Consider the following 27,215-nt stretch of genomic DNA (forward strand, 5'->3'; position numbering starts at 1 on the left):
AGGGCTACTTCCAGGAAATGACAGCCAATCTGTCTAGTAACTGAATGAGCAGGAGGGAGTCAGGCAGAAGGCAGGAGTGGCCCCCCAAGCTATTCCTTTCTGTGCCTTTAAATCCTGTTTCCAAGTCTCTTGCTTTGAGTATCAGTTGCCGGCTCCCGCCACCTTCCCTGTGGGTCCCACACATGTCATGGCTCCTGAAGGGGAGACTGAGCCCAGAGGGTGTGCCCTCCAGAAGCATCTCCTGGTGATCTCCTGTGAACCAAGGGCGTCAGCACACAGGTGTGGGGAAGAAGCAAGCGCCTTCCCTCAGAGTTCACAGCCTGGGGGAGAGAAACACATCCGGGAACCAACAGTGCCAGAACTGAGTGACAAGGACTGGCCTAGAGACATGTTCAGATGCCAGTGTATGTGCAGAGGAAGGAGGAATTTCTCTTCTGTGGTCCTCAACTCTCACGTCTGTAAGATGGAGAAAACCTACCCTGCTTCCTCCCATCACTCAAGTGAGGGTAAAATGATGGTCGCAGGTGTGAAAAGTGCTTGGCTCTCTTTGGAGGTGACAGGGACCAGAAGTATCCAGAAAAATCCAAATCCAGAGTTAACCCCAACCAAACACTTTTCAATCAATCTCCTCTCCATGACCTGCCCCCAATCCACAAGACCTGCTCAGAATTAGACAGCTCCATTTCCTGTTCACCTCCATCCCTCTGAACAGTTTAGCACAGGAGGGAGGAAGCGCAGAAAGCAAGGATCACCAGCTTCCGGGTAACACAGGCGCTCGCTCAGTGTGCTCCCAGGACCCTTCAGCATCCAAGCATCCCACTGAGCACACGCCCAAGCTTCCATGGACACACTCTGGACTTCCTTAAGTCCCTCCACCCCCGTGTGCTCTCTGCTTGCCATTTATTGCTTTACAGCCCTAGATTGCCAAGCTGCGCTGACCTCTGCTCGTGCCTGTCCTTCAGCAGCTCCCGTCTGATCGGGACCAAGAGAGGTGCGCCCAGCCCTGCCCGACTCAAGGGCATCAGCCACTCCCCACCCCTGCCCCACCCAGAGCTACACTGAAGTCACCCCACTGAGCACCCATGTGCACCCGTGTACTTTTCCCTCCTCCCCAGGACTCAATGCCCCTAGCTTCTTGCCCTAAGAGAAAAGGAATTCTCAACACTTTGGTAGACAGAGAATTGACTTTCACAGGAATCCCTGCGGAATCGGAAAAACTGGAGGGCTTATTTGGTTCATAGCCGCCAAAGGGAAAGCCTGCCTGAGGGCAGCCTGGATGGGCTGTCCAGGCCCCTCCCTGGCTATGAAAGTATCCTTCCCTTCTGTCCCAATAATCTCCGGGCCCCTGAGATCCCCCACCCCACTGGCCATCAAGCAGGTGGAACTGGCGCCTGCACCGTAACTAGGGCTATGCCCACGTTCATTACCTCCTCAGCGCTCTCGCCGCCACCATCCTTGCTCGAGCTGCTGGGCTTCGCCGCGCCTTTGGCAAGCTTGGGGGGCTCCTGAAGGGAGAAGACGGAGGTAGAGTTAACAGATGCCAAGGAAGGGAGAGGCCTCATCCTCATCCCTCAGGTCTCTGTTGTAATTCTCCTCCGTCCAATTGAATCAATCAGTCAATCAGCACCACTGAGCACCTACCTTAAACCTGGGGCGGTGGGGTGGCAGGTTGGGGTACACAAAGGGAGATTCAGTCCCTCAAAGGCACCAACGAGTTCAGAATCTGGTTAGGAAGACAACTCTAACACACAATAATCCAGCATGACCATGCTCCTTCACCTCACAAGGCTGTTGTATGCGTTAGGGCCTCGGTCAAGTAAGAACCAGGGTGACGAGGCTCAAGGGAGAAGCAGCATGGAAGAAGCTGCTCAGACTGGCTTCTGGCTAAAGCGGGCAGAGGGGGCCTGAGGCTCTCATGCTGGAGGGAAGGGAGTCACCACTCTACCCTCGAGGCCATCTGGAAAGACCTGGAAGCCTTTTTAGGATATCACAAACAGCACCCAGACTAGAAACTGCTACTGGCATAATCAGTGGGGCCCAGGGATGCTAACAGGTATAGGAATCGTCCCAAGAACGCCTCGGTAGACAAGCACAAGGACAGGGATGGCGACAAGGCCCAGAATTGCTATAAAGAATGAGCACTAGTCCAAAGTCTCCCTTGGGAACCTAGCTGCTGGCTCAGAGCCCTGGCCTGCCCAGCATCTCTTCCTATGCTTTGGGCCAAAAAAAAGCAACTGCCCAGGGACAGGATGAGGAAAATGTGAAAAAGACTTGGGGATTTAGGTCTGACTGCAAGCTCAACACAAATCATCCATGTGCTGTGGCTGCCACGGCAGCTCATGTGACCTGCCATCCAGTTAACAGACATGTGCAGAGTGCCTGGCACCAGGGGACGTGGAAGCGCCCCGTCCTTGGCACTGATGGGGCCATTCTGGAGGATCTGGTTCAGTCGAGAGCATCACACTTTGGGAGGGACAAAGACAAATGCTAGGTTTTCTTCGGGGAATATATAACCCATAGAGGGAGTAGATTCAAAAGCAGGTCCTGAGAGCCACAGCTGCAGGAACTGGGATAGTTAACAATGGAAGGGAGGAGTCATGGCGGGTGGGGGAGCAAGAGGGATCTTTACGAATAAATGAAGGGCTGCCATGTGGACTAAAGACGCAACTTGTTCTATGTGGATCCAGAGGCCCAAGAGCCACGGGCAGAAGTGGCAGGAAGACAGGCTGAGGCTCCAAAGAAGGAAGACTTTTCTCCTGGAGCAGCTGCACAGAAACCAGCTGCCTAGTGAGGCTGTAAGCTCCCCAACCCAAGAGCATTCAAGCAGAGGTGCATTCATGCCTCCTCCAAGGCATGATGCAAAAGGGTCCCGAGCCTTAAATGCAGATCGGATCGGAGGACCTTGGAAATCACTTCTAGCTCTGAGATTCTGCCACTTGATAGCACCTGAGCCCCTTCAGTGAGAAGTGTTAAATCCAGTGATTATACCCATGGGGGCAAAAGGATTTCAGGGAGAAGAGAGCTCTGCGTAGGCTGGAGCAGGGGGAAGGCTTCGTGGGGGTGGGGAGGCAGGAAGCCGTTCCCAGGTGTGGAGCAGCTCCAGGCAGTCATAGCAGTGGGAAGGAGCCCTGTGCTCTGGGTGGCTAGGCACTCTCCCAGGGCCCACTGACCAGGCGGGGCACACTCACCCCTTGCCGAGGGGCCAGCGAGTGGTGCAGAGTGTGGGGTGGAGAGGAAAAGGATGAGGGGGGGTGCAGGCAGGACGCAACACTGAGGTGACCGTCTGCACACACCCCAGACATGGGCCTCTCGGACAAAGCTGGCCCATCTGCACCCACGTCTCACCTCTCTCCTTGATCGTGAGCTCCTTGTTCCTTTTTGTACCCCTCCACCCACCCTGCAGCACTCAGACATATCTCCCAGGCAATGTGCAGAAGAAAGATCCCGGCTGCCTGGGGGGTGGTGTTGGGGGGTGGGCATGGGAACCAGGCCACCACCCTTGCTCCCTGGCTCCCGCAGAGCAGGTGAAATGCACACACTTCAGCCCAGCCCAGCTGTCCAGTGTTGCATGGCAATGTGGTTTAGAGTCAGCCCTGTGTTCCTGGCCCAGCTCTTACTGGCTATACAATCATGGGCAAGTTAACTAGCCTCGCTGAGCCTGTTTCCTCACCTATTAAGTGCTGACAATCAAAGTACCTAATTCCCTTTATTTTTTTTTTAAATTTTTAAATTTTAAATTTTTTTCTTTTTTGTCTGTGCCGCACAGCATGCAGGATCTTAGTTCCCCGACCAGGGATCGAACCTGTGCCCCCTGCAGTGGAAGCACGGGACGACTGGACCGCCAGGGAAGTACCCCTAATTCCCTTTAGCACAGTGTCTGGCACATGAAAAAATGAAATGTTAGTCAATGTTATTAACTATTATTATGAACAAGAAGAGTGTGGGAGGGAGCAGAGGCACGCCACCACCCAGGAACCTAAAAGAGAGAAGTCTTAGATCAGAACATGAGGGAACAGGAAGGATGAAAATCTCCCCAAGGACTGACTCAGCACTCATCCATTGAGCACCTACTGTGTACAAGGAGATGCCAAACCAAAATGGAACTTAGTTATTATCTCAAGGGGGAAGAAAAGACTTGTCTACAATTAATTCCAGTCCAAGGGAACACAAAAGGGCCATAAGTGACCTACCGAGTACTCAGCAAATCCAGGGGAGGAGGGAGAGCTCACCCCCAACTAAGGGTTCAGGATGGGCTTCAGGGAGGAGGCCATGAGGTTAGGCCAGGCATGGGACCAGCAGAGATGAAGGAGAAAGGGGAGAGGTGACGGATGAGCAATACAGACCCTCCATCCCCACCTCCTCTCTGCCCCCACCCCTTTTAGGCAAACCCCAGTGACATCGTCAGGACTTGTCAACCACTGAAGGAGGCCAAATGCAACTAGAAATCAAAAGTGGAAAGTTAAACCTTAAAGGGGATCAAAGATGCCTGGCCCCATGCAAACCAATCCTTCCCGTACTCTTTCCCAACCAAACACTTAACACCTGTGGTCCTAGCAAGTCTTAAGAATTTTTCTTCTTCTTCTCAGTCCTCTAGTAGATTAAGGCTTTCTGTGGATGGGACAGTATCTGTTCCATCAGACTAACAACTACAGATGAGTGAGGACCTCACCAGCTTCCCCTGAATTGCCTTGCTCTCCACACTCTTTGTAGGAGCCCTTCAGCCCCTGGTGTGGCTGACTTTTGTGTGCATCACCTACCGCTAAGCTGCCCAAACCACCTCAGCATGCCTGCTCCCCAAAGACACAGGGCCTGGGTGGGGCACCCAAACCTGCCCAGCTCAGCACCCAAGGAGGTTCAGTGCCTGCTATACCACCACCAACTCAACACTCAGAATCTCAGGCCCTGAGAGGTTATGGGGACAATCCAGAATCAGAGCTGCCTGGCAAATCTCCAACAGCCCCAGGATAGGGAGTTTAACTGATAAGGTCAGAGATGGCAGCCCAGCAATCCAGCCAATAAGAGGGCAAATGAAAGCAAGACACCTCTGGGGTCATAAAGTGGGTGAGCAGAACACCAGGCCAGAGCTAGCGCCCATCATGAAGGACCAGCCCCAGGAAAGAAGAAGCTGGGGGAGGCTGGAACTGGTATCCTAGCATCCTCTGTGTGAGTCTGTACCTCAAAGGAACCACACCTCTGAGTCAGACATCAGCAACAGCAGGAAACAGAGGGTAGGGAAAGACAGGGATGAAGAAGAGGAGAAGGCAGTTCGGAGGTAGAAGAGGAAGGCGAAAGAAGGCAGCATGAAGAAACAGTCTGTGTCAAGACAACAAGACAAAGGCAAGGGTGTCCAGGGGTGGCTGCCCTGTGGAGTAAGAAGGATAGCTAATCTGATAGTGAGGGCAGATTCCCAATTTGAGGACAGTGTGGCCCAGGAAAGGCAGAAACCCAGCACTCGTACAAAAAAGGAAAAATGCAAAGGTTATCTTCAATTAGGAATAAGGGGAGTAACCTGTCCAGATTAGGAAAGGGGACTAGTTGAGGATGAACCTGGGAGTGGGTTGGTGCCTGTTAGAGGGGCTTTGGAACAGAGGAGGCCTTTAAGTCAGGAGACCTGATATTACAGCTGGGCCTCCAGCAGGCTGTGTGACCTTGGCCAAGTCCCTTCCCCTGTCCCCCTGTCGGGGCTTCAGTCTCCTCATCTGTATCACTAGGGATTGCACTGAATGCGCTCAGACACCCTGACGTTCCGAGGTTCCATCGGCAGAAGGAAGGGCTCAGTCCTGGTTTACAAGTTTGTGTGTGAAGGAAGAACTAGAGGGAGGGGCCTAGGCCAGATTCGGTGGAGGAGAGAGAAAGCAGAGCCGTTCTAGGTCAAGGAGCCTGGCAAGGAGGGAGAAGGGGCTGTAGGGGACGGTGGAGAAGGCAGGCCCAGGCCCAGGCCCAGGCGGGTGGGAAGAGGAGGGAAGAGAAGGGGCTGCGCGAGGTTGGAGAGGGGGCTTAGTTCTGGAGGGAGGTGCAATCTCAGATAAGCGGCTGTCCCAAACGGCAAACGGGTGGGGGATGGGGAGGTGATGGGGAGGGGATGGGGGCAGAAAAGGCAAGGGAGTAACCTGGGAGTGGGGCAGGATCTGGAGGGAGGAGGTTACCCTGGGCCGGGGGTCGGTGGAGGGAGGTGCATGTCGGGGGACTCTACCCCGGACAAGGGAGGGAGCTTTCTCAGCTGCGGCACAGGCTGGGGGTGCGACCGGCAGCCGGGGCGGAGGGCCGGCCCCGGGAGTCCTGCGGGGGCCGGACGGGAGGGTCAGTCCGGGGCTGTCCCGGGCCTGGCTCGGGCTCCTCCCAGAGCTCCGCACAGGCCCCGAGGCGGAGGCGCGGGGAAAAGGGCCACGCTTACCTTCTCCTTCTTCAGTTTATAGGGCATCTCGGCCCGTCCGGACCCGGTCCGGCTCTTGCGGCCCCGCTCCGGCTCTGCTCGGCCGCGCTCGGCCCGCTCGGCTTCTCTTCGCCACCGCCTGCGCGCTGCGCCCCGGGTCGAGCGGTGTCTGTGTCTCCAATTGGCCCGAACTCTTACAAACCTGCCTGACAACCAGGCGCCGCCTTCTCCGATTGGTCATTGGAACCAAGCGGCTTCCTTTTTTTCTCATTGGAAAGGAAGAGTACAAACCGCCAGGGTTGGGCTCCCAGAATTGGCTGAAGTGGGAGGTCCCGCCCTAAAGGGGGTCGAGCTTAGCGTGAGAGGCGCGGGTCAGGGGATGCCCGGGCTTTGCACCCAGTGCTGCACTTCGGCATCTGGTGTGCCTCAGCCTCGGCCGTTCTTCGCGGCCCGTTCAATTCTAAAGTGGTTCTCACTCTTTCCCCACTGCGATTCCGCCCAGTCCGAATTGAAGGAAAGAAGCCCTAAAATGAAGGGTGCCTTTCTTCGTCAGGGTAACGTAACACTAATTGCCTACGCAAAATCGGTGGAGAGAGCTACCAGGAGCCCTCGAGGGCATCCTTTCCAAGACAAGGCTTGAGGAGGATCAAAGGGGAAGCCTGGCAGCCCGGGACCGGGGTGAAATGAGATGAGAATCTAGGGTTTGTTGCAACTTTGGGAAGAGGATCCCCGTTCCTACTGCATATGCTCTAGGGTTGGGGAACTGGCTAGACCTGAGCACTTGGGAACTCAGTGGAAATGCTACCTCATTGTTGAGTGTCTCGGAAATACATCCCTTACTCCCCACCCTGCCAAAGCCAGTGTCCTAATGCATAAGATCAGTTCCTGCCCTCAAGGAGTTAAGAGTCTGGTGAAGTTAACAGCCATGTATAAATAGATGATTAAGAAACAATGTAGTAGGGCTTCCCTGGTGGCGCAGTGGTTAAGAATCCACCTGCCAATGCAGGGGACACGGGTTAGAGCTCTGGTCCAGGAAGATTTCACGTGCTGTGGAGCAGCTAAGTCCATGGGCCACAACTACTGAGGCTGCGCTCTAGAGCCCATGCTCTGCAGCAAGAGAAGCCACGGCAATGAGAAGCCCGCGCACTGCAACGAAGAGTAGCCCCCCTTCTCCGAAAGCCCGCCAGCAGCAACAAAGACTCAACGCAAACAAAAATAAATAAAATAAATTTATTTTTAAAAAGATACAATGTACTAAATTACACAAACCTAGAGGTGGCTGGAGGAATATGTTTCAGAAAGTCAACTCCAGTAGCAGGTTGACTACTGGAGAAGGCTTAAGAGTAAGCCTGTGGTTGCTCAGGATTTGTTGATTCACAGGATTGTGGGGAGGATGGTAAGGGAAAGGGAGGAGTTGAGGATGAATTCTGGAAGCCATCAGAGATGTAGGAGGTAAACTGGTGTCATAATGGCAAAGGAAGTATAAGAGGATTGGTCAATAGTGTCAGATCCCAGAGAAAGGTTGAGTAAGATCAAGATCAAACAGCATCTCAAGAGCCTGAAATTCTCAAGGGTCCTGAGGGAGAAGTTTCCACTAAGAGTGGATACAGAAGAGTTTCTCCGAGGAGTCTAAGATGTTTCAAATGGAAACAGGCCAACAGTCCCACTTCCCAAGAAGTGCGTCAGGAAGAAGCCACATCTTTGGACAAAGGAGAATTCTCAGGACAACTTGGGTCCCATTCTGTTGGTACACCTAGCACAGTGGGACCAACCAGTCTTCCTGAGGGAAAAGAAGCCTGGGGATGGGCACCCTATGAATATGGTATGCAAGAAGAGATTTCCTTATCCATCTCAGCTTACCCTTCACCAGAGGACACACATGGGAGAGACACCCTTTAAATGAAATATCTGTTCCAAAGGGTTTATGCAGCCTTCGGACCTGCAGGTTCACCAGCGAATCCACACAGGAGAGAAGCCATACTGCTGTGATCTCTGCCCCAAGAAGTTCACCCACAACTCCACGCTGCACGCTCACAAGAGGATCCACACCAAGGAGAAGCCTTTACGATGTGAGCACTGTGACAAAGTCTTTAGCCACAGCGAGAACCGCAACATTCACTGACACACTCACTCTGTGCTCAAACCCTACTTGTGTCCCGAGTGTCACGGTGCCTTCCGTCAGCTGGGGACTTTCAAATGCCACCAGAAAACACATTCCAAATGACTTTCCCAGGACCCCGCACGCAGGTCCAAGTCCCTTCTGCTCCAAGAAGGGAATTCAGGATGATTTGTCACCTCCGTGATACAAAGGATGGATGACATGTGAAGAACTTAGGAGGATACTGGAACCCAATGGGGTTCCATCCACGTGTATTAAAAGGATCTTTGAGGGCTTCCCTGGTGGCGCAGTGGTTGAGAGTCCACCTGCCGTTGCAGGGGACACGGGTTCGTGCCCTGGTCTGGGAAGATCCCACGTGCCGCGGAGCGGCTAGGCCCGTGAGCCATGGCCACTGAGCCTGTGCGTCTGGAGCCTGTGCTCCGCAATGGGAGAGGCCACAACAGTGAGAGGCCCGCGTACTGCAAGAAAAAAAAAAAAAGGATCTTTGAGTGATGACTTATCTTTCCCTTTGGATTTTGTTTTCTACTTTAGTATAGCCTATGTTTTTTAAAATAAGTTTTTGTTTGTGTTCTTCTTTCAACAATGCATGTCGTAGTGGTTTTAAATACTTCATCATGAAACCTAGGCTGCTGCTGATTGTCTTCCTTTTAGGCATGATTTCATTGTAAAATAGGATGCTCCTGGCATGGCAGCCAGATAAAATATAGGAAAACCAGTGAAATTTAAATTTCAAATAAACAAATGCATTTTTTATCAAAAAAACCAAAAGATCAAACAACCTCACCTATATTCTGCAGTTAAGAGGTTACAGATGATCTTTGCAGGAAAGTTTCAGAAGAATGGAAGGAACGTTATAGCAGGTTGAAGAGCAAGAGGTATGGAAGTAAAGGCAACAAAATCTAGGCTCCTGGCTATCTTACAGAAGTAATATTTGGCATTCAATGACAAACGACGATTTCAAGGTAACGCAGAGTGGAAGGCATGCCAACCATTATTTGCTGGGGGAAAAGCCTAGAAGGAAAGCACGTTTATTTGTGGATGGATATTTGTGTCTGTATGGATGCTGACCCAGGCAGGATACCAGATGTATTTACCCATTCCCAAGACTTCAAGGAGCACGATAGCCATGAGGCCTGGAGCTTGCCTGCTACTGTGTAAAGGAGGCATATCCTGTTTGGACTCACCCCACCATCCTCCCAGTCCTTGGTTCCTCTGAGAGGCAGGGGACAGAGCCACATAATAATTTAGAACTATCAAATGGGAACTTCCATCCTTGTGAATTCAGGTACCTAGTACATTCTTTTTTTTTTTTTTTTTTTGGTTGTGTTGGGTCTTCACTGCTGTGCGCAGGCGTTCTCTAGTTGCAGCGAGTGGGGAACTACCTTCATTGCGGTGCTCGGACTTCTCATTGCAGTGGCTTCTCTTGCTGCAGAGCAGGGGTTCTAGAGCGCAGTCTCAGGAGTTATGGTGCACGGGCTTAGTTGCTCTGCGGCATGTGGGAACTTCCTGGACCAGGGCTCAAACCTGTGTCCCCTGTATTGGCAGGTGGATTCTTAACCACTGCACCACCAGGGAAGTCCGTCTTTTTTTTTTTTTAATATTTATTTATTTGGCTGTGCCAGGTCTTAGCTGCGGCACACGGGATCTTCATTGCTGTGTGCAGGATCTCTAGTTGTGGCATGCGAACTAGCATGTGAACTCTTAGTTGCAGCATGTGGGATATATTTCCCCAGCCAGGGATCGAACCTGGGCCCCCTGCATTGGCAGCGTGGAGTCTTAGCCACTGGACCACCAGGGAAGTTCCCCTAGTACACTCTTGCAAGCTGTTTTAAAGATGTAGAACTGGGCAATTTCAGGTTTAGGACTAGGAAATATAATCAAACATTTAAAAAATATTTTCTTGTCTCTCTAGGGAATAGAAATACCTTATAGGGACTTCCTTGGCGGTCCAGTGGTTAAGACTTCACTTTCCAGTGCAGGGGTGTGGGTTCGATCCCTGATCGGGGAGCTAGGATCCCACATGCCTCACGGCCAAAAAACCGAAGCATAAAACAGGAGCAATATTGTAACAAATTCAATAAAGACTTTAAAAATGGTCCACATCAGACTTCCCTAGTGGCTCACTGGTTAAGAATGCGCCTGCCAATGCAGGGGACATGGGTTCGAGCCCTGGTCCAGGAAGATCCCACATGCCGCGGAGCAACTAAGCCCGTGCACCACAACTACTGAGCCCGCGCTCTAGAGCCTGTGAGCCACAACAAGTGAGCCCACGTGCCACAACTACTGAAGCCCGCATGCCTAGAGCCCGTTCTCTGAAACAAGAGAAGCCACCACAATGAGAAGCCCGCACACCGCAATGAGAGTAGCCTCTGCTCGCCACAGCTAAAGAAAGCCTGTGCACAGCAACGAAGACCCAACGCAGCCAAACATAAATAAATTAATTAATTAATTTAAAAACAATGGTCCACATCAAAAAAATACCTTATAACATGTAAATCTAATATTCACCTCTCAGATTTTCAGGAAAGTAGAATGTACAAAGTAGAAGACTGCCTCAAGATGAAGGAAAGGAGAAAGTTAGGCAGGGAATGCAAGGAAGAGAATGCAAGGTCCGGAAAGAGGAGATTGCCACCAACCAATTCACTGATTCTTTTCTTTTTTCTTTTTTTCTTTTTGGCCACACCACACGGCATGTGGGATCTTAGTTCCCCAACCAGGGATCAAACCTGTGCCCCCTCCAGTGGAAGCACGGAGTCCTAACCACTGGACCACCAGCGAATTCCCCAATCCATTGATTCTAAATGCAAGAATATTGTTAATAACTGAAAGTGCGGCAAGCCAGTGTCCGAGTGTTTTATACAGGGCAGTGGAGGTGGAGACAAGGATGAACTCTAAGTAACAGCACAGATGGGAAGCAAGCAAGCTGTTGGTTTGGTACTCGTGACTGAAACCTTGAACCTCTCTCTTCTGTCTGCTCTGCTGCCCACTCCTCTGTAGGGTGAAAGTTAGGAATGGATCTCCAGTCTTCAAGAATTGGTGGGGGGAGAGCATCTGGTTTTGGAGAGATGAAAAAGTGAGGCTACTTTGTCGTTGCTTCAAGCTTGGTGGGAGTAGAACAAACAGGACAAAAAACACTGGAACGTGGGTTTTGTGTAGGATGTGTTGGAACAGGTGTGGCAGCACCAAACACTCCAGGGCTACATGAATCACATGTAGTAATTCAGCCAGCAGCCACTACATATCCCCATAAGCCCGTCTGAGCCAGTTTTATAATCCTATCACTCCCTCCTGCAACCTTCCCCACAACCCTCAAACCTCAGTGCCTACAGTTCCACAGAGTGGACTCCTTCCTAAACACTCCACCCACAGCTCCCAGCAGTGGGCCTAGTTTAGTGCAGAACATAATGACCGTTCATTGATCATTCAGTAAACTGTTAAGTACATGTTATGGGGAGGGTAGTTGACAGGACGTTACTCCCCAAGCAGGCGCGGAAGGTAAATCCCTGTAAACACTTCTCAAAGGGTGCTTGCGTAGACTACCCGACCACAGTGACTGCGTTACTGCCGCCATGGCACCACCCGGATCGATCCAAAGCTCAGCTCACCTTCCTGGAGCAACCTCTTGCACCCGACGCCCCGCCCACTTCCCTCGCACCTCCCCTGACGGAAGCGGAAGCGGCGTGTAAGCCGCTTGGACGTCTGGCTCCCCGGCTGCCGAAGGCGCCTTCCTTCGCTGTGCCCTGTGCTTGTTGGTTTCCTGTCACCATGGCGCTGGCAGTCTTGCGGGTCCTGGAGCCCTTCCCGACGGAGACACCCCCGTTGGCGGTGCTGCTGCCACCTGGGGGCCCGTGGCCTGCGGCGGGGCTGGGCCTGGTGCTGGCGCTGCGGCCTGCCGGGGAGAGCCCGGCAGGGCCGGCGCTGCTAGTGGCCGCCCTGGAGGGACCGGGCGCGGGCACCGAAGAGCAGGGGCCGGGGCCTCCGCAGCTGCTGGTGAGCCGCGCGCTGTTGCGGCTCCTGGCCCTGGGCTCCGGGGCATGGGTGCGGGCGCGGCCGGTGCGGCGGCCCCCGGCGCTGGGCTGGGCGCTGCTCGGCACCTCGTCTGGGCCCGGGCTCGGACCGAGAGTCGGGCCGTTGCTGGTGAGGCGCGGAGAGACCCTGCCAGTACCCGGACCGCGGGTGCTGGAGACGCGGCCGGCGTTACAAGGGCTACTGGGCCCAGGGACGCGACTAGCTGTGACTGAGCTCCGTGGGCGGGCCAAACTGGGTCCGGAGACTGAGGACAGCAGCCGGCCCCCACCCCCGCCGGTGGTGTCCTCCTTCGCGGCCTCTGGCACAGTCCGGCGACTCCGGGGAGTTCTGGGAGGGACTGGAGATGCATTGGGGGTGAGCCGGAGCTGTCTCCGTAGCCTCAGCCTCTTCCAGGGCGAATGGGTGTGGGTGACCCGGGCTGGAGAGTCATCGAACACTTCCCAGCCACACTTGGCCACGGTGCAGGTCCTAGAGCCTCGCTGGGACCTCTGTGAAAGGCTGGGACCCGGCTCTGGGCAGCTGGGAGAGCCCCTCGCTGACGGACTGGCCCTCGTGCCTGCTACTCTGGCTTTTAATCTCGGCTGTGATCCCCTGGAGGTGGGAGAGCTTAAAATTCAGGTAGGATACCAGACTGAGGTCAGGAATGCTTCCTCGTCTTTATCCCCTCTTCTTTGTCTTAACCGAATTAGAAGATCAGAGCTGTAGAATTTAGGTCCCTTACTCCTTTAGATCTTGGACTTTTCACTTAATGCCTCTTAGCCTTGTTTACCCATTCTCTACAATTAAAAACATGGTGGTGCATGGGAAGGGCGTTCACGATTTGGGTGAAAGGTGAAAATTACGGTCAAATTACCACTTGTATATATTAATCTACTAAATCTAATCAGTTGTTTGCTGAATTGCTGCAGTGTATCCAGTATTGTACTGGGTAGTATGGAGGATGATACGTCCAGCTTTTGCTCATGCTATCCTTGACTTCAAGTTCCTTCCTATTCTTTTAGCCTCCTCGGTTAAAATCCTACCATGCTTTCCTTGAAGGCCCATCTAAAGGTGGCACTGTCTTCTCAAAGCCTTATATAGTCTCACCACCACAAATTTAACATTACTTCTTCTTACTGTAGCATTTTGTATTGTACCTTTCAGAGAGCATTTATTTTATTGTGTTGTTATGCTCATGTCATCTGTCTAATGCTCAACTGTACATTTTAAATTCCTTGAAGGGAAGGGCTCTTGATGATCTTTAGTGCTTGGTGTTTAAGTTTAATATTTTATTAACTATATCCAGGAGGAGTTTTTGGTTTCTGCCTTTAAGAAGCTTACTTCAAGAAGGTAATTATTTTGGGGGTACAAATATAGTCTACTGTTTAATTAAGCACCTGGATGTGTGGTTTAGGCCTGCGCTGTCCAGTGTGGAAGCCACTAGCCCCTTGGTGGCGCTTTAAATCAACTGAAAGTAATGCAGTAAAAAATTTAGTTCGTTAATTGCTTTAGGCATATGTTGAGTGTTCAACATCCGCATGTTAATATAGCACATTTCTATCACTGTAGAAAGTTATATTAGGTAATGCTGGCATAGCCAGTTAGTGCTATGGGTTGTCAAAAAGAGATATAAGATACGCACGAATGGGAGTTAGGTGTGGATTTCCTTCTGAATGGAGGGAAAATACTGGATTACTCAGACTGGAGCTCATTCAGCTAACGCAGCCCTTTCAGCTTCATTGTGATCATATCCTTTAACTACAGCCTGAATTCAGAGTGTCCCCACTAATGTCCAATTAATATTCCCAGTGGCTGCCTGGTGTCACTCAAATGACTTGTGGGCATTAAATGTCTTTACTGTTTCACTGGCTCTGGGCCAGTATAAAGGTATTACGGAATGGTTATCTTTCCTGGTGAACTTTTTGGAGGGAGAGTCAGAAAAGTCAGAGTCAGAAATCTCTTGCTGGTGCCCATTAGAAGGAGAGGTTTCTGTTTTCTCAGGAAGATATAGGTATTCAGCTCTGCTACCTTAGGTCTCTTCTCCCACAAGCCTTATGGTTATGGAAAGGATAAAGGATGGAAGCAGAAATATTGATTGCTAAGGGATTGGGTAGAGCCTGACTCCTTGGGAGAAGGTTATAAGGTGGTGGTTATTTCTCTAATAGAGATACTTGGAGGGCTCCAGCACCCCTGAAGACAAAGGAAGCTGCTCAGTGCTGCCTGGGCCTCCGTTTGCCAAAGAGTTACACATCGAAATTGTGTCCTCTCCTCACTACAGCACTAATGGAACTTATGACCATGTTCTTTACCGGCACTTTCAGACACCCAGGTTAGCTGCGTCCCCCTTTCAGGAGGATAGCATCTTACCCTCATTGCTCTCCTCCCATCCCATGCCTTAGATTCAGGTACCACAGAGCATCTGATTTTAAAAAGCCACAGTTTAAGGCAATATTGTGGCTAGAAGCCTCTTGCTGTGTCAGGCGGACAATAGAAGAGTAATCTGGACCAGGAGGTGAATCCAGCCATCCTAAACTGAGAAACCACTTTGATTTGGGAAGACCCCAAAGCAGCCGGGATCCTGCTTTGCCTCCCTCTGGTCTCTGATCCCCTCTCTAGCCTCTCTGCCATTTCCTGCAGCTCTTTCTAGGTCAGACTTGTTCTCTGTACAACTGCTTGGGATCTCTGGGTGGGCAGGAGGCCCCTAAGAAATAGTCTGCATGTTGGGGTTGGCTGTGTGGGCACGTGTCAGGCCCATGCTCTTGACTCCCATCGTGAGCTGACCAGGGCCACTGCTGTGTTACAGGGCAGTCCAGGAAGGGGATGTTCTGTGTGTGCCAACAGTTGGACAAGTAGAGATCCTGGAAGGAAGCCCAGAGAAACTGCCCAGGTACGCAGCTGCCTCCTTTCCCACAGCTGGGATTCTTAACCTGGGTGCAGGAGTCCTCAAGTTGAATGGAATAATTTTGTGCATAAGAACATTTTGTTGTTGTCACACATATTTCTGGACAGAAGGCACATACCTTCTTCAGGTTCTCAAATAGGCGTGTGACTGAAAAAAGAATTAAGAACCACAGCCTGCTAGCTTTTGGGGGTGTTTATCCTCAAATCGATTGGTGGTCCCAGACAAAGTAAAGCATTTAGAACAGTTTAATGGCCTAGACCAAGGTGAGATTCCTTGCTTTCCATTCTTAACCAGTGTTGTTTAGGCCACACCTCCCATACACTCAGCAGGAGGAGACCCAGGCCCTGATTTCTACCCTAATGGATGGAATGTGCACATGCTGCTTTCAATCCTGTCTCCCAAGGCAGGGGAGGGAGGGATTTCTGCTGTCCTTGGGATGCCTCCCCTCTTTCCTTATCCTCAAAAGAATGAGAAATAGAGCATAACTGAGCTAGGGACCCAAAACAAGGAGTCCAACCTTTCTCCTCCTCCTGTTGACTCTGACTACAGAAGTTGCATGTAAAATGGTGAGGCGAAGAATTCAGAGACCACTTGGCCTTATGTGAAGGGGGAAGAATGTGTAGCTCCACACCCCAGGACTGATTTCCTGTAGGGATTTACTAGAAGGAGAGGACAGCTGGTAGGTACACTAACCCAACCTTCCAGGAAATCTCATTGAGGTGGTGGGACCCGCCTGCAGGAACTTGGGCATAAGAGCCATAGTGCCCAAGGTTCCGGGCCGAGCCAGCCTGGGCCCTCTGCCAAGAGAGGGACGCCTTGTCTGGAGCGCCTGATTCGTCCTTGGTCGGTATTCAGAGCTGGGTTCTGGCCAGCACTCTGTCTCCCCAGTCTCAGGGCTATGGTACCCAGAGGAAGGGGCTGGTAGTGCCCCATGTAATCCCATTTGGCGCTGCAGGTTCAAATCTACAACTGGGGATTTGAGCTTTCCCAGTTCAAATCTACAACTGGGGCCTGGTGGAGAATGCCAGGCTGCTATCCGTCACTTCCTACTCTGTATCCCATCTTAAATATAGCAAATGTCTATGAGCTAGCTTTCTGTAGGAAAACTGCAGAATGCCCACCCTTTGTACTTTGAAAGGAAAACAGGCACTAGGCCCTCCTGAGGCAGACTGGGAAGCCCATCCTTTTCCTGGACCTCTGCCATTCCAGCCCGCTGGAGACCTGTCTCCCTCCTCTGGGTGCTGAGCACATGGTTCTTCCCCCCTGAGCAGGTCCTGGAAAGCAGGGTTGGGGTGGACAGGTGGGTCCAAGGACAGAGATGAGTGCTTTAGCCCCACTTCTTGGACTTGGTAAGGGAAGCCCTGCAGGGAGGCTTCTGTGATCCCTGGCAAGGAAGTCCACTAAAGCCCCTTCAGACTCCCCAGCGTTCCGCTTTCCCACGCCAGGCCTATGGGTTCCAGCTCCACTGTTTCCCGTCTGGCTCTCGGGAACGCAACCCGGTGTTCCTCAGCAGTGTCCAGATATGTTCCAGAGGTCTGGCCCGTGTGCTCACTGAGGTGGTCCCTCCACTCTCCGTGGAAGGGGGTGGGCATGTCTCCCTCCCCCTCCCCGCCCCAGTGCTGTTCCTCCTTGGATTCCACTGCCTGCCATATGCACTCTGACTCAGGATGTTCAGCCTGACTGACTGTCTAGGTTATGGACCCACCCATCATTTATTTATTTATTTATTTCCATCATTTATTTATAATGAATAACAGTAGGACAGTTTTCCTTATGTTCTAGTTTTTACCACAATCACTGCCTATGGTTACGTGAGTTTCATAATACTAACCTGGTGTGCTTCCCCCTCCACCTGAAAGCATTCCCACCCCCACCCTCCTGTGCTGCCAGAGGGAGCAGTTCTGTGACTGTGAGACACTGAGCAAAGGAATTTGCACCCTGATTGGACCTTAAAGAGGCCCAGGTTCTGTCATTGCAGTTCTGCCTGAGGATTAAAGATGGGAGTAGTTCATTTCTTTATCTGGAAAATTGGACTAGCGACTGCTATCTGCTACCCACCCCCTTAGTAGGCTGAGTAACCCTAACTCACTCTGACACTAGCCAGTGACTGCACAGCCCTGGTTATGGCTGGGAGCTTTCGAAAAATACAAATGTGTGAGTCCCACCCCAGACCTATTAGAGCAGCAGGGTGAGGCTGGGACCTGTGCAGTCTTTATTTTTTTTCCAAAGGAAGGAAAATGTTAATTTTTAAATTGAGATATAATTCACATACCATAAAATTCATGCTTTTAAAGTGTACACTTCGGTGGCTTCTGGTATATTCTCAAGGTTGTGCCATCAACGTCACTAATTCCAGAACATGTTCATCACCCCAGAAGGAGACCCCTCCCCGTTAGCAGTCACTCCCTGTTCCCTCCTCCCCTCAGCTCCTGGCAGCCACTAATCTACTGCATGGAATCATACAGTATTTGAGAGATGTTGATTTTTTTTTTTAAGTTTCACAGATAATTCTAATGTGCAGCCAAAATAGAGAATCATTAATCATTAAATGTCATTATGAAGGAATCTGCCTGCAATTAGATTTTGTGGATGCTTGAATAAGAGCCAAGGGACTCTTTCCTCTGAGGTTTTGGGTGGCCTTGGTGGGTACGTATTTGAGGGAGAGACTGTTCTGAAGCCAGTGAAAACAGTCAGATGGTCACTGCTTGGTGCAGGGGTGGCTTCTCCCATTGGAGTGGGTGGGCAGGCCATTTACCTGAAGAAACACACCCTCAGGTGATGTTGTCATGAGGGATGCGGAGGACAGGCACAGTTCCTGCGTTCAAAATGCATGTGATCCAGTCAGGGAGATAAGAAAGACCATCTGCTTTCCTTTTCCTCCACGTCCCCCACTTCCTCCCCACCTCCGCCATGTCTAGGGACATGTATTTATGCTGCTCTTGAGTTTGTCCCTGCAGTGGACCTCTGACTGAGACAGCCACCTTGCCCTTGGGGAGGGGTGTGTGTGCTCTGGATCTGGGGTTCATTGGGCCTCTTTCCTGCAGGTGGCGGGAGATGTTTTTTAAAGTGAAGAAAACAGTTGGGGAAGCTCCGGATGGGCCAACCAGGGCCTACGTAGCTGACACCACCCACACCTCCTTGTACTTGGTGAGGCCCTAGCGGTGGGGGTAGACTTGGGGAAAGGAGCAGAAAGAACTTCTAGAGAACAGACTTGTGGTTGCCAAGGGGGAAGGAGGGTGGGGGAGGGATGGACTGGGAGTTTGGGATTAGCAGATGCAAACTATTATATATAGAATGAATAAACAACAAAGTCCTACTGTATAGCATAGGGAACTATATTCAGTGTCCTGGGATAAACCATAATGGAAAAGAATATGAAAAATAATGTGTATGTTTATATAACTGAATCACTTTGCTGTACAGTAGAAATTAACACAACATTGTAAATTAACCATAAAATAAATTAAAAAAAAAAAAACTTCTAGAAACTACAGCTTCCTCCCACCTTTCACAGGTGGGTTCTACCCTGAGCCTTGTCCCAAGGCTCCCTTCAGGTGAATCCACTCCCTGGAGCAGCTTGTCTCCTCCAGGCCTGGAGGGCTTGGTGACTGAGCTCTGTGCTGCCCTGAAGCCTCGCCTCCAGCCAGGGTGAGTGAGGCCCCTGTGTGAGAAAAACCTGCTGAGAACGTCCCTGGAGGAGCGGCAGGCCAGACAAGTAGTTCCTAATGCCCTGTTCAGAGTGGAAGAATTAGGTGGACCTCCCTCCAACTGTTAGGCCTACGCCACTAGCCCGTGTCCTTTCTGTAAGCAAATTCCCAGGCTCCTTTCCGGGGATAACCACAGTCCTCCAGGGTCAGCTATGGAGGAAGAATCTCCACTGGGGACAACTGTCTCTGAGACTGCCATTCCCCTTGGGGAGCCCACTAGCCATCCTGACCTTCACCATCCTGTACCTGAAAGACACAGGTCCTCATACCACTGGCCTAAGTGTAGCCACACACGCCTCCCTAATTCCGCCCAGTACAATCCAAACCAGACAGAATAGCCAAGACTTTCTTGATGACAAAAGAGAATTAGTCTCAGCTGCTGGATATGCTCCATGCCCCTGCCAGAGTACCAAGGTGGTGTGGGAAATATGGCCTCACCGTGTGGCGACAGCCCCGAGGGTTGGGGAGGGGGTTTGCTTCAAGGATGGTGTCTGCTTTCTGGATCCAAGGGGCCCTGTGTCACTGGGGACTCTCACATTTGGGCAGAATGGAGGAAACAAACGTCTCTTCTCTGGTTGCAGGGGTGCCCTGTTGACAGGAACAGGCAGTGTCCTTCTACGGGGTCCCCCGGGCAGTGGGAAGACCACTGCAGTCGCTGCCGCCTGCAGCTGCCTCGGGCTCCACTTACTGAAGGTGAGGGTCCCTGGAGAGTAGATCCCAACCATGTCTCCTCCCCAGCCCAGATTCTCCCTCTCCCCCTGGCTACAAGCCTGACCCTGCCACCTCAGCCTAGTGGGCAGTGGGTCAGGCATAGTCCCATGATGCTGAGCTACTGAGAGATGCTTTCAAGAGGGAGGATGCTCCAAGGTTTTGGTGGACAGTCCAGGAAGTGAGGTTAGGGTAAAGAAGAGTTAGAGCTCGGCCAGTGTTACCTTCCTCCCCCATCCCTGCCCTCCAAAAAGAGATGGCCTGTACCTTCTAGTGACTCCTCCCTCCATTCTCCTGCCCCAGTCACCCCTGCCCCCTTGCTCACAGGCCCATCGGGACCCCCTCCCCAGGTGCCCTGCTCCAGCCTCTGTGCAGACAGTAGCGGGGCTGTGGAGACAAAACTGCAGGCCACTTTCTCCCGGGCTGGGCGCTGCCGGCCAGTGGTTCTGTTGCTGACAGCTGTGGACCTGCTGGGCCGGGACCGTGATGGGCTAGGCGAGGATGCCCGTGTGGTGGCCACACTGCGTCGCCTCCTCCTGGATGAAGACCCCCTCACCAGGTATCATCCAGCGCTGGGTCTGGAAGGGGGTAGGGTCCAGCCCTCTCTTCACCACCCCCTCAGTGGCTTCTTAGACGTCTGCTGCCCATCTGGCTGCTCTCCAGGCAGCCCTGAGCTGAGGGGCATGGGGGTACCCAGAGGGAGGAGGACGCAGTCCCTGGTATTTCTTGGGGGACACTAAAGCACAGCCTCTGCCCTCACTGAGCGCCCTGTGTAGGGGGGATGCACCATCCAGGAAGCTTTGGGGCGCCCATCTCCCTGTCCCATCCCAGCCCTACCCTCCTCCCTGCCCTCCACCAGCCTCAGGACGAGGCAGTGCTCAGGGGCTGCCGGCCACCTTCTTGCCCTGAGTGCTGCCCACTCCCTGTCTGCAGCTGCCCTCCCCTGATGGTCGTGGCCACCACAAGCCGGGCCCAGGACCTGCCTGTGGATGTGCAGACAGCGTTTCCTCAGGAGCTGGAGGTGCCTGTGCTGTCAGAGGGGCAGCGGCTCAGCATCCTGCGGGCCCTCACTGCCCACCTCCCACTGGGCCAAGAGGTGAACCTGGCGCAGCTGGCACGGCGGTGTGCAGTGAGTACCCAGGCAGGATACGGGCCGCCCTGCACTCTTTGCCGGGGGTACTCAGTCCTGCTGCCATGCAAGTGTACAAGTGAGGGTAGAAAACCCGAGGCATCAGTGATGGGCCTCTGCTGCAGCCAGGGGTCCAGCCCCGCATGGGTTCCTGCCTACTGTGACCTGCTCACGTGTCCTCTCCTGTGGTTCCCCAGGGCTTTGTGGTAGGGGATCTCTATGCCCTTTTGACCCACAGCAGCCGGGCAGCCTGCACCAGGATCAAGAACTCGGGGTAAAGAAATTGGGCACAGGAGGGACAAGGCGGCAAGAGGCGGTATGGGTGGGTAGGGGCTGGTGAGGAAGGGAGGAGGGTGAGGGCCCTTATGGGGAGGAGACCTCAGGTTAGGTCTTCCAGAGGCCTCCCTGGATTTTCCTTTGCAGCTGGGCAGGTGGCTTGAGTGCGGAGGATGAGGGGGAGCTGTGTGCTGCTGGCTTTCCTCTCCTGGCTGAGGACTTTGGGCAGGCGCTGGAGCAGCTGCAGTCAGCTCACTCCCAGGCCGTCGGAGCCCCCAAGGTAGACACTCCAGGTCCTTGGAGGTGGGACCGGAGCTCCCTCCACCAGCAGGTGTCCAACTGTGCCCTCTCCATCTCCTAGATCCCCCTGGTGTCCTGGCACGATGTGGGTGGGCTGCAGGAGGTGAAGAAGGAGATTCTGGAGACTATTCAGCTCCCTCTAGAGCACCCTGAGCTGCTGAGCCTGGGCCTGAGGCGCTCCGGCCTTCTGCTCCACGGGCCCCCTGGCACGGGCAAGACCCTCCTGGCCAAGGCAGTAGCCACTGAGTGCAGCCTTACCTTCCTCAGGTGGCGAGGGGGCCTGGCAGGGAGGGTGGGTGGATTGGGGGCAGTGGCAGGGGGCAGGAGGTGTGTTGTGTGTTTTCTGTGTCTGAGGAGTCTCACCCTCTCCCATCCCCTCCCTCAGCGTGAAGGGGCCCGAGCTGATCAACATGTACGTGGGCCAAAGCGAGGAGAATGTACGGCATGGTGAGTGGGGGGTGGGGGCAGGGCTTCTGGCCCCCGAGCCGCCCCTACCCTCAGGCTGCTCTCGGTCACTGCTAGTCTTCCTCTCCCCAGGTCAGGTTCCTGCTGGGTGGGGCCTCTTACCTGAAGTGCTAGTGCTGAGTTGTCAACATGGGTTTCCCTCCCCATCTCCTGACTTCAAACCCCCCTGGGCTTCCCTGTCCTGTGGGCCCTTCTCTCTCCTAAGTGTTTGCCAGGGCCAGGGCCGCAGCTCCATGCATCATCTTCTTTGATGAACTGGACTCCTTGGCCCCAAGCCGGGGGCGAAGTGGAGACTCTGGAGGTGTGATGGACAGGTGGGGGTCTGAGCCAGAATGGAATCTGGGGTCCAGGACAGAGGGATGTGAGACAGGTTGTACTAGTCTTTGGAGCCCAAAGAGTTCCTGCCCTACTGGTTCTGCGATAGTATAACAGAAGCTAAAAGGGGCCGTGGAATTGGGTGTGGGGCATTGAGGAGATGGGGGCCTGTGTGGAGGGGTACACAGGGCACAACCAGGCAGGGGGCCCTGTGGAGACAGCCTGCAAGGCACACCGCAAGCAGGGCAGAGGCTGGGGATGCACCAGGCACTCTCTCACCTTCACTTCCTCCCTCACAGGGTGGTGTCTCAGCTCCTGGCCGAGCTGGACGGGCTTCACAGCACTCAGGATGTGTTTGTGATTGGAGCCACCAACAGACCAGACCTCCTGGACCCTGCCCTTCTGAGGCCCGGCAGGTGTGCACCCCGTACCTTTCACCTCCGCCAGGCCCATTTGGGCCTGTCCCTTGACCCCCATCCGGTGCCTCTCCACCCTCATGCCAGGCACCCTGGCACTCACGCCCAGCTGTCTCCCTAAAGGTTTGACAAGTTGGTGTTTGTGGGAGTGAGCGAGGACCGCGCCTCCCAGCTGCGTGTTCTGAGCGCCATCACGCGCAAGTATGCCCTGTTAGAGGGAGACCCCCACAGGGCTTGGGCCTTGGGATGGTTAGGGGATAAGTGCAGAGTGCACAGTAAGCTGGTCAGGGATGCCTTCTGACAGAGTAGGGGGTGCCAGGTAAGTCTCTTTGTTTCCTGTATCCCCCCAACAGATTCAGGCTCGAGCCCTCTGTGAGCCTGGTAGACGTGCTGGACCACTGCCCACCCCAGCTGACGGGCGCAGACCTCTACTCCCTGTGCTCCGATGCCATGACAGCTGCCCTCAAACGCAGGGTTCGGGACCTGGAGGAAGGTGAGCCACTCACCAGCCCCAGAGGTCAGCCAAGGACCTAATGGGCACCAGGCCTGGTTCTGGATTTCAGAGGAGGGACTGTTGACCCCTGGGGGACTCTGGGCAAGAAGGTGCCTACCAGGGTGCTCTCCTGCTTGGGCAGAGACCACAGCCTCCGTGCCCCAGCTGGCCTCACCTCCCCTTGTCACCCCCAGGCCTGGAGCCCGGGAGCTCGGCACTGCTGCTCACCATGGAGGACCTGCTGCAGGCTGCAGCCCGGCTACAGCCCTCGGTCAGCGAGCACGAGCTGCTCCGGTACAAGAGCATCCAGCGCAAGTTTGCTGCCTGCTAGGAGCCTCCTGCAGCCCGGGACCTTGCCCGCAGGGGCTAAAGGTATCTCCACAGAGACCTGAGAGAGCAAAGGCTCTTTCTCAGGCCAGTGCCACCGGCCCACCCGAACGCTGCCTACCTCCAGGCACTCCCTTGAGTGCCGAGTGGCATCAGGAGCCCCGAGAGAGCTCAGGAGGCATCCTCTTCCCACCTGTCCGCCCTCCAGGCCAGCTCCAAGACTAAGGCCCCTCTGCTCAGGAGGAAGGATCAGGTCCTGAGGGAGCCCCATCTGTGGCTGAAAATAAAGCATATGCCGCCCCCTGCTGGTGTCGTGGTCTAAAAGGTTGGCGTGGAGAAGCCGGTGGCGGAGTAAACTCAGGGGAGGGCAGGGTGGGCACCGCAGGAGCCTGATCCTTCTGATACAAACACAAGGTATACAGGACCTGAAAAAGGCATAAACTATATTGTTCAGCCTTCCATCTGCCTGAACCCAAATCCCTGTCCCCCAGCTGCAGTCTGCCCCTCCCCACACCCCCAAGATCTGCACTGGAGGGGGCTGGGCTTGGTGTGGGACTACTGGTCCCTCCTCCCCAGAGCCTGGCAGCGCCTGGGCAGAGGGCTGTGGGAGCTGAGGGCTTGTTCAGTCTGTCTTCTTGAGCACGTGGATGAAGTAGCAGGGGATGTAGGCCTGGCCCGTCTTGTAAGGCTTGAAGTCACCCAGGACGCTGTGCTGGCACTTGCCCCCGAAGGCTGTTTGAAGCAGCTCCGTAAAGGATGCCAAACAGTGAGGGTAGTAGGAGAGCCGGAACTTACTGCAACAGAGCCCCCGACCAACCATGAGGACTGGTGGTCTCAGCACCCTCACCCCGCCCCCCCCACCCCCCTGCCTTGCCAGGTGGGTACCTCAGGTCAGGAGAACCGCTCTGGCCAGTCCCTGGCACCTGCACCGTGTAATCCAGGGTCACCATGTGGGCCTTGTTGTTCACCGTCAGTACTGATGTTGTGATGTCCTTGGTCAGGTCACTCTGCAGGTGGTGGTTAGCTGCGTTAGCCTCTGCAACTACCAATGGGACCTGGACCCCAGTACCACACCTCCCTCTCTGGGCGGCTCCTCCCCCAGGGGCCCCACCTTATAGTAGATGTTCTTTCCTGGCGGTGCACAGCCTGTGCTGAGGATGTGGTCGTAGTTGCGATGATCGATGACCAGCACACCCCCTGACCTCACCATGCTCGCGATGTTCTTCAGGGCCAGCCGGTGCTCACTCTGGTCCCCTGAAGTCCGTCGGCCAGGGACAGAGAGGCTGCGTCTGCTCAGGGCCCCCCAGCACCAGTCTCCCTCCCATCTTTCTCCTCCCCAGGGGCATGGAAAGGATATAGTTCAAAGCAGTGTCCATGCCCAAGGCCACATCCTCTCTCACCTTTGCAGTCTGGCAAGTGGGCAAAACTGTTTCCAAGGCAGATGACAGCATCGAAGCCACCCCGTGGTGGGTGGGGCACATCTTTGTCCAGAGTCATCCAGTTGGCTTCTTCAATGACTGAGGGCCGGGAAGGGGAAGAGGGATCAGGGTGGCACCATGGTACCAGCAGTACCCACCTCCACCAAGTGGAGTCCTGCCTCAGTTTCCCCTTTAAGGCACACACAGGGACTCCCCATCCAGTCAGGGGGAGGGGATCATTATGGACATGGAGGGTGAAGGGGAAGAGGGGCCCAGGGAGGAGGAAGCCATGGTTGGGAAGGAAGGCTCTGTGCTTACGGGGTTTTATTTGGGAGAAAGACAAGACACTATAAACATAATTAAAACTAGCCCCTCGTACTCAATACCTCATTCTGGTGCCTAAGCCTCCCTTTTCAGGGAAATGACAGTGGTTTTACTGTCTCCCTTGAGGAAAACAAAACACCCACCACAGGAGCTAAAGGAGCCCAGGGCAGAGAGAACCGTGTCCTTGGTGGCTGGGCTGAGGGCGCCTGGCTGGACCCACGTACCCCACTTGTCAAAGGCAGGCTCGTGCCGCCGGTTCCAGCGCTCTTTAAGCGCATACTTCAGCATCTTGTCACTGGCATCCACGCTTGTCACACTGAAGCCCTCTTCCACCAGCATGATGGAGTCCACCCTGGGCAGGACCAGGGATGACAGGCAGAGAGGGGCAGTCAGGGGGGCCTGGGAACGCAAGGAGGAGACCCTGTGCTGGACACTTCCGTCTCCTCTATATCCTGTCTCCAGCCTCTCTCCACTGACCTCAATTGACCTGGCAAATCTGTTACTGAGAACCCGGTAGCAACTTTTCTTTTTTGTTTTAGCACCGAGTCAGGTATTCTACAAATGTGCATTAATCCTTATGGCAATCCAGTAAGGTAGATGGTGTTATCCCCATTTGAGAGATGGGGCAAACTGAGGCTCCTGGAAGTTAGGTAACTTGAGCACAGGAGGTAGTATAGCATGATTTTTTTCTGTTTTTGCTTTTGGCTGCGCCACAAGGCTCGTGAGATCTCAGTTCCCCCAACAGGGGTTGAACCCCGGGCCCTCGGCAGTGAAAGTGCAAAATCCTAACCACTAGGCCACCAGGGAACTCCCAGCATGGTGGTTCAGAGCACAGGTCAGACCCTAAACAACCTGGGTCCGCATCTTCTCTCCACCTTTACCGCTCTGAGGCCAAATTTCTACAGCTGTAAATGGATATCACTTCTTACCTCATGGGGTTTTGTGAGGATTTTAAAAACTGATGTATCAAAAGCACCTGGCACAGTCCTTTGGCCGAGGCACATGTCGAACAAGTGTGAACGCTGCAGCGCTGGAGCCCGAACAGAGCTTCCGTCGGTGTGGCCCCAAAGCCTGGCCTTTGCGCCGCCCTCCTGAACCCGCCTTCCCCACCCGATGTGCTCACACCCTCGCTCTCACCCTGGGTCTCCTGGGCCCCGTCCTGCCATCGTCGGCCTCACCCTGCCTGTTCTGCCTGGGCAAACACTCATTCCTGGCCCTGGCGTCGCGCCCCCGCCCGGCTCAGGGTCGGCGGAGGAGGCTGCCCTGACGTGCCCGGCCATGGTCCTGCGATCAAGCTGCCTGGGCCGAGCTAACTCCGTCGCCCCAATGCCCCGGGTCCCCACTCACCCCGGTCCCCCACCACCCGCTCCCCGCTTCCGCTCACTCCGGTCCCCTGGCCCCTGCCCGGGCTCACCCAGTGCCACAGGCCACGTCGAGCACCCGCTGGCAGCCGTGCTGGCGCAGCAGCCCGAGCAGCCAGGCCTTGTACTCGTCGGTGCGGCTGCGGGTGTCCCCGATGTAGAGCTGCCACACGCGCGCCGCCTCTCCGTCCGCGTACTGGTCCGGGAGCCCTTCAGCCGCCACCCCTAGGGAGCGGGTCCGGTACACGCTGTCCACCATTCTGCGACGTCCCTTGCTCCGCTGCCACCGGCTCCGCATTTATAATACGGCCCCTGCCAAAGCTCCGGCTGCCCCACCTGCCCAATGGCAGGTGAGCACGGGGACACGCCCCTGCTGGGCTCCCGGCCCGGGGCCGCGGCTGCTCGGGCCGCGGGGAGGGCGCTGTCTGGCAATCCTGGACAAGCCCTTCTCGCCCGCCTGAAGATCCGGCCCTCTGGCCGATCCCTCGGCGGGAAGGGACCCTCCCAGACCCCTGCCCACTTAACCCAGGTCGCAGGAGGGCCCAGGAAGGGCCAGGAGAAAGGGGAGAAGTGA

General features: G+C 54.2%; 3 protein-coding genes and 1 pseudogene across 5 annotated transcripts in view; 2 read left to right on the forward strand and 2 right to left on the reverse strand.

Annotated features, from left to right (window-relative positions):
- Positions 1-6,543, reverse strand: part of PPP2R5D (protein phosphatase 2 regulatory subunit B'delta) — a 19,623-nt gene extending 13,080 nt beyond the window's left edge. Inside the window, exons 1-2 of the mRNA XM_067752902.1 lie at positions 6,395-6,543; positions 1,428-1,505 (exon numbers count right to left, since the gene is read on the reverse strand). Of these exons, the coding sequence (XP_067609003.1) occupies positions 1,428-1,505; positions 6,395-6,421 (105 nt within the window). The 5' untranslated portion in view covers positions 6,422-6,543. The remainder of the gene's footprint in view (positions 1-1,427; positions 1,506-6,394) is intronic.
- Positions 6,544-7,793: 1,250 nt separating this feature from the next.
- On the forward strand, positions 7,794-8,842 carry LOC137232898 (zinc finger and SCAN domain-containing protein 5B-like; annotated as a pseudogene).
- A 3,320-nt stretch (positions 8,843-12,162) lies between these two features.
- Positions 12,163-23,843, forward strand: PEX6 (peroxisomal biogenesis factor 6). 3 transcript variants are annotated; one of them, XM_067752955.1, is made up of 18 exons: positions 12,163-13,139; positions 14,666-14,829; positions 15,304-15,387; positions 18,447-18,549; positions 18,917-19,050; positions 19,691-19,802; positions 20,168-20,376; positions 20,751-20,946; positions 21,144-21,220; positions 21,370-21,502; positions 21,584-21,789; positions 21,908-21,969; positions 22,193-22,301; positions 22,602-22,718; positions 22,842-22,919; positions 23,072-23,211; positions 23,406-23,583; positions 23,747-23,843. In XM_067752955.1, exons 1-17 carry the CDS (start codon positions 12,258-12,260, stop codon positions 23,540-23,542), a joined length of 2,943 nt encoding a protein of 980 aa, XP_067609056.1. In that variant the 5' UTR covers positions 12,163-12,257; the 3' UTR covers positions 23,543-23,583; positions 23,747-23,843. The 3 variants fall into 3 exon arrangements, with proteins under 3 accessions (XP_067609056.1, XP_067609055.1, XP_067609057.1); XM_067752954.1 differs by having other exon boundaries at positions 23,406-23,843; XM_067752956.1 differs by having other exon boundaries at positions 20,751-20,913; positions 23,406-23,843.
- Positions 23,844-23,964: 121 nt separating this feature from the next.
- Positions 23,965-26,931, reverse strand: GNMT (glycine N-methyltransferase). The gene is made up of 6 exons (XM_067752962.1): positions 26,695-26,931; positions 25,505-25,632; positions 24,939-25,055; positions 24,650-24,792; positions 24,424-24,545; positions 23,965-24,332 (listed from the first exon to the last, which is right to left on the reverse strand). Exons 1-6 carry the CDS (start codon positions 26,898-26,900, stop codon positions 24,161-24,163), a joined length of 888 nt encoding a protein of 295 aa, XP_067609063.1. The 5' UTR covers positions 26,901-26,931; the 3' UTR covers positions 23,965-24,160.
- Between the last annotated feature and the right edge of the window lie 284 nt (positions 26,932-27,215).

This window comes from Pseudorca crassidens, chromosome 10 (genome assembly GCF_039906515.1).
Source record: "Pseudorca crassidens isolate mPseCra1 chromosome 10, mPseCra1.hap1, whole genome shotgun sequence".
NCBI lineage: Eukaryota > Metazoa > Chordata > Mammalia > Artiodactyla > Delphinidae > Pseudorca > Pseudorca crassidens.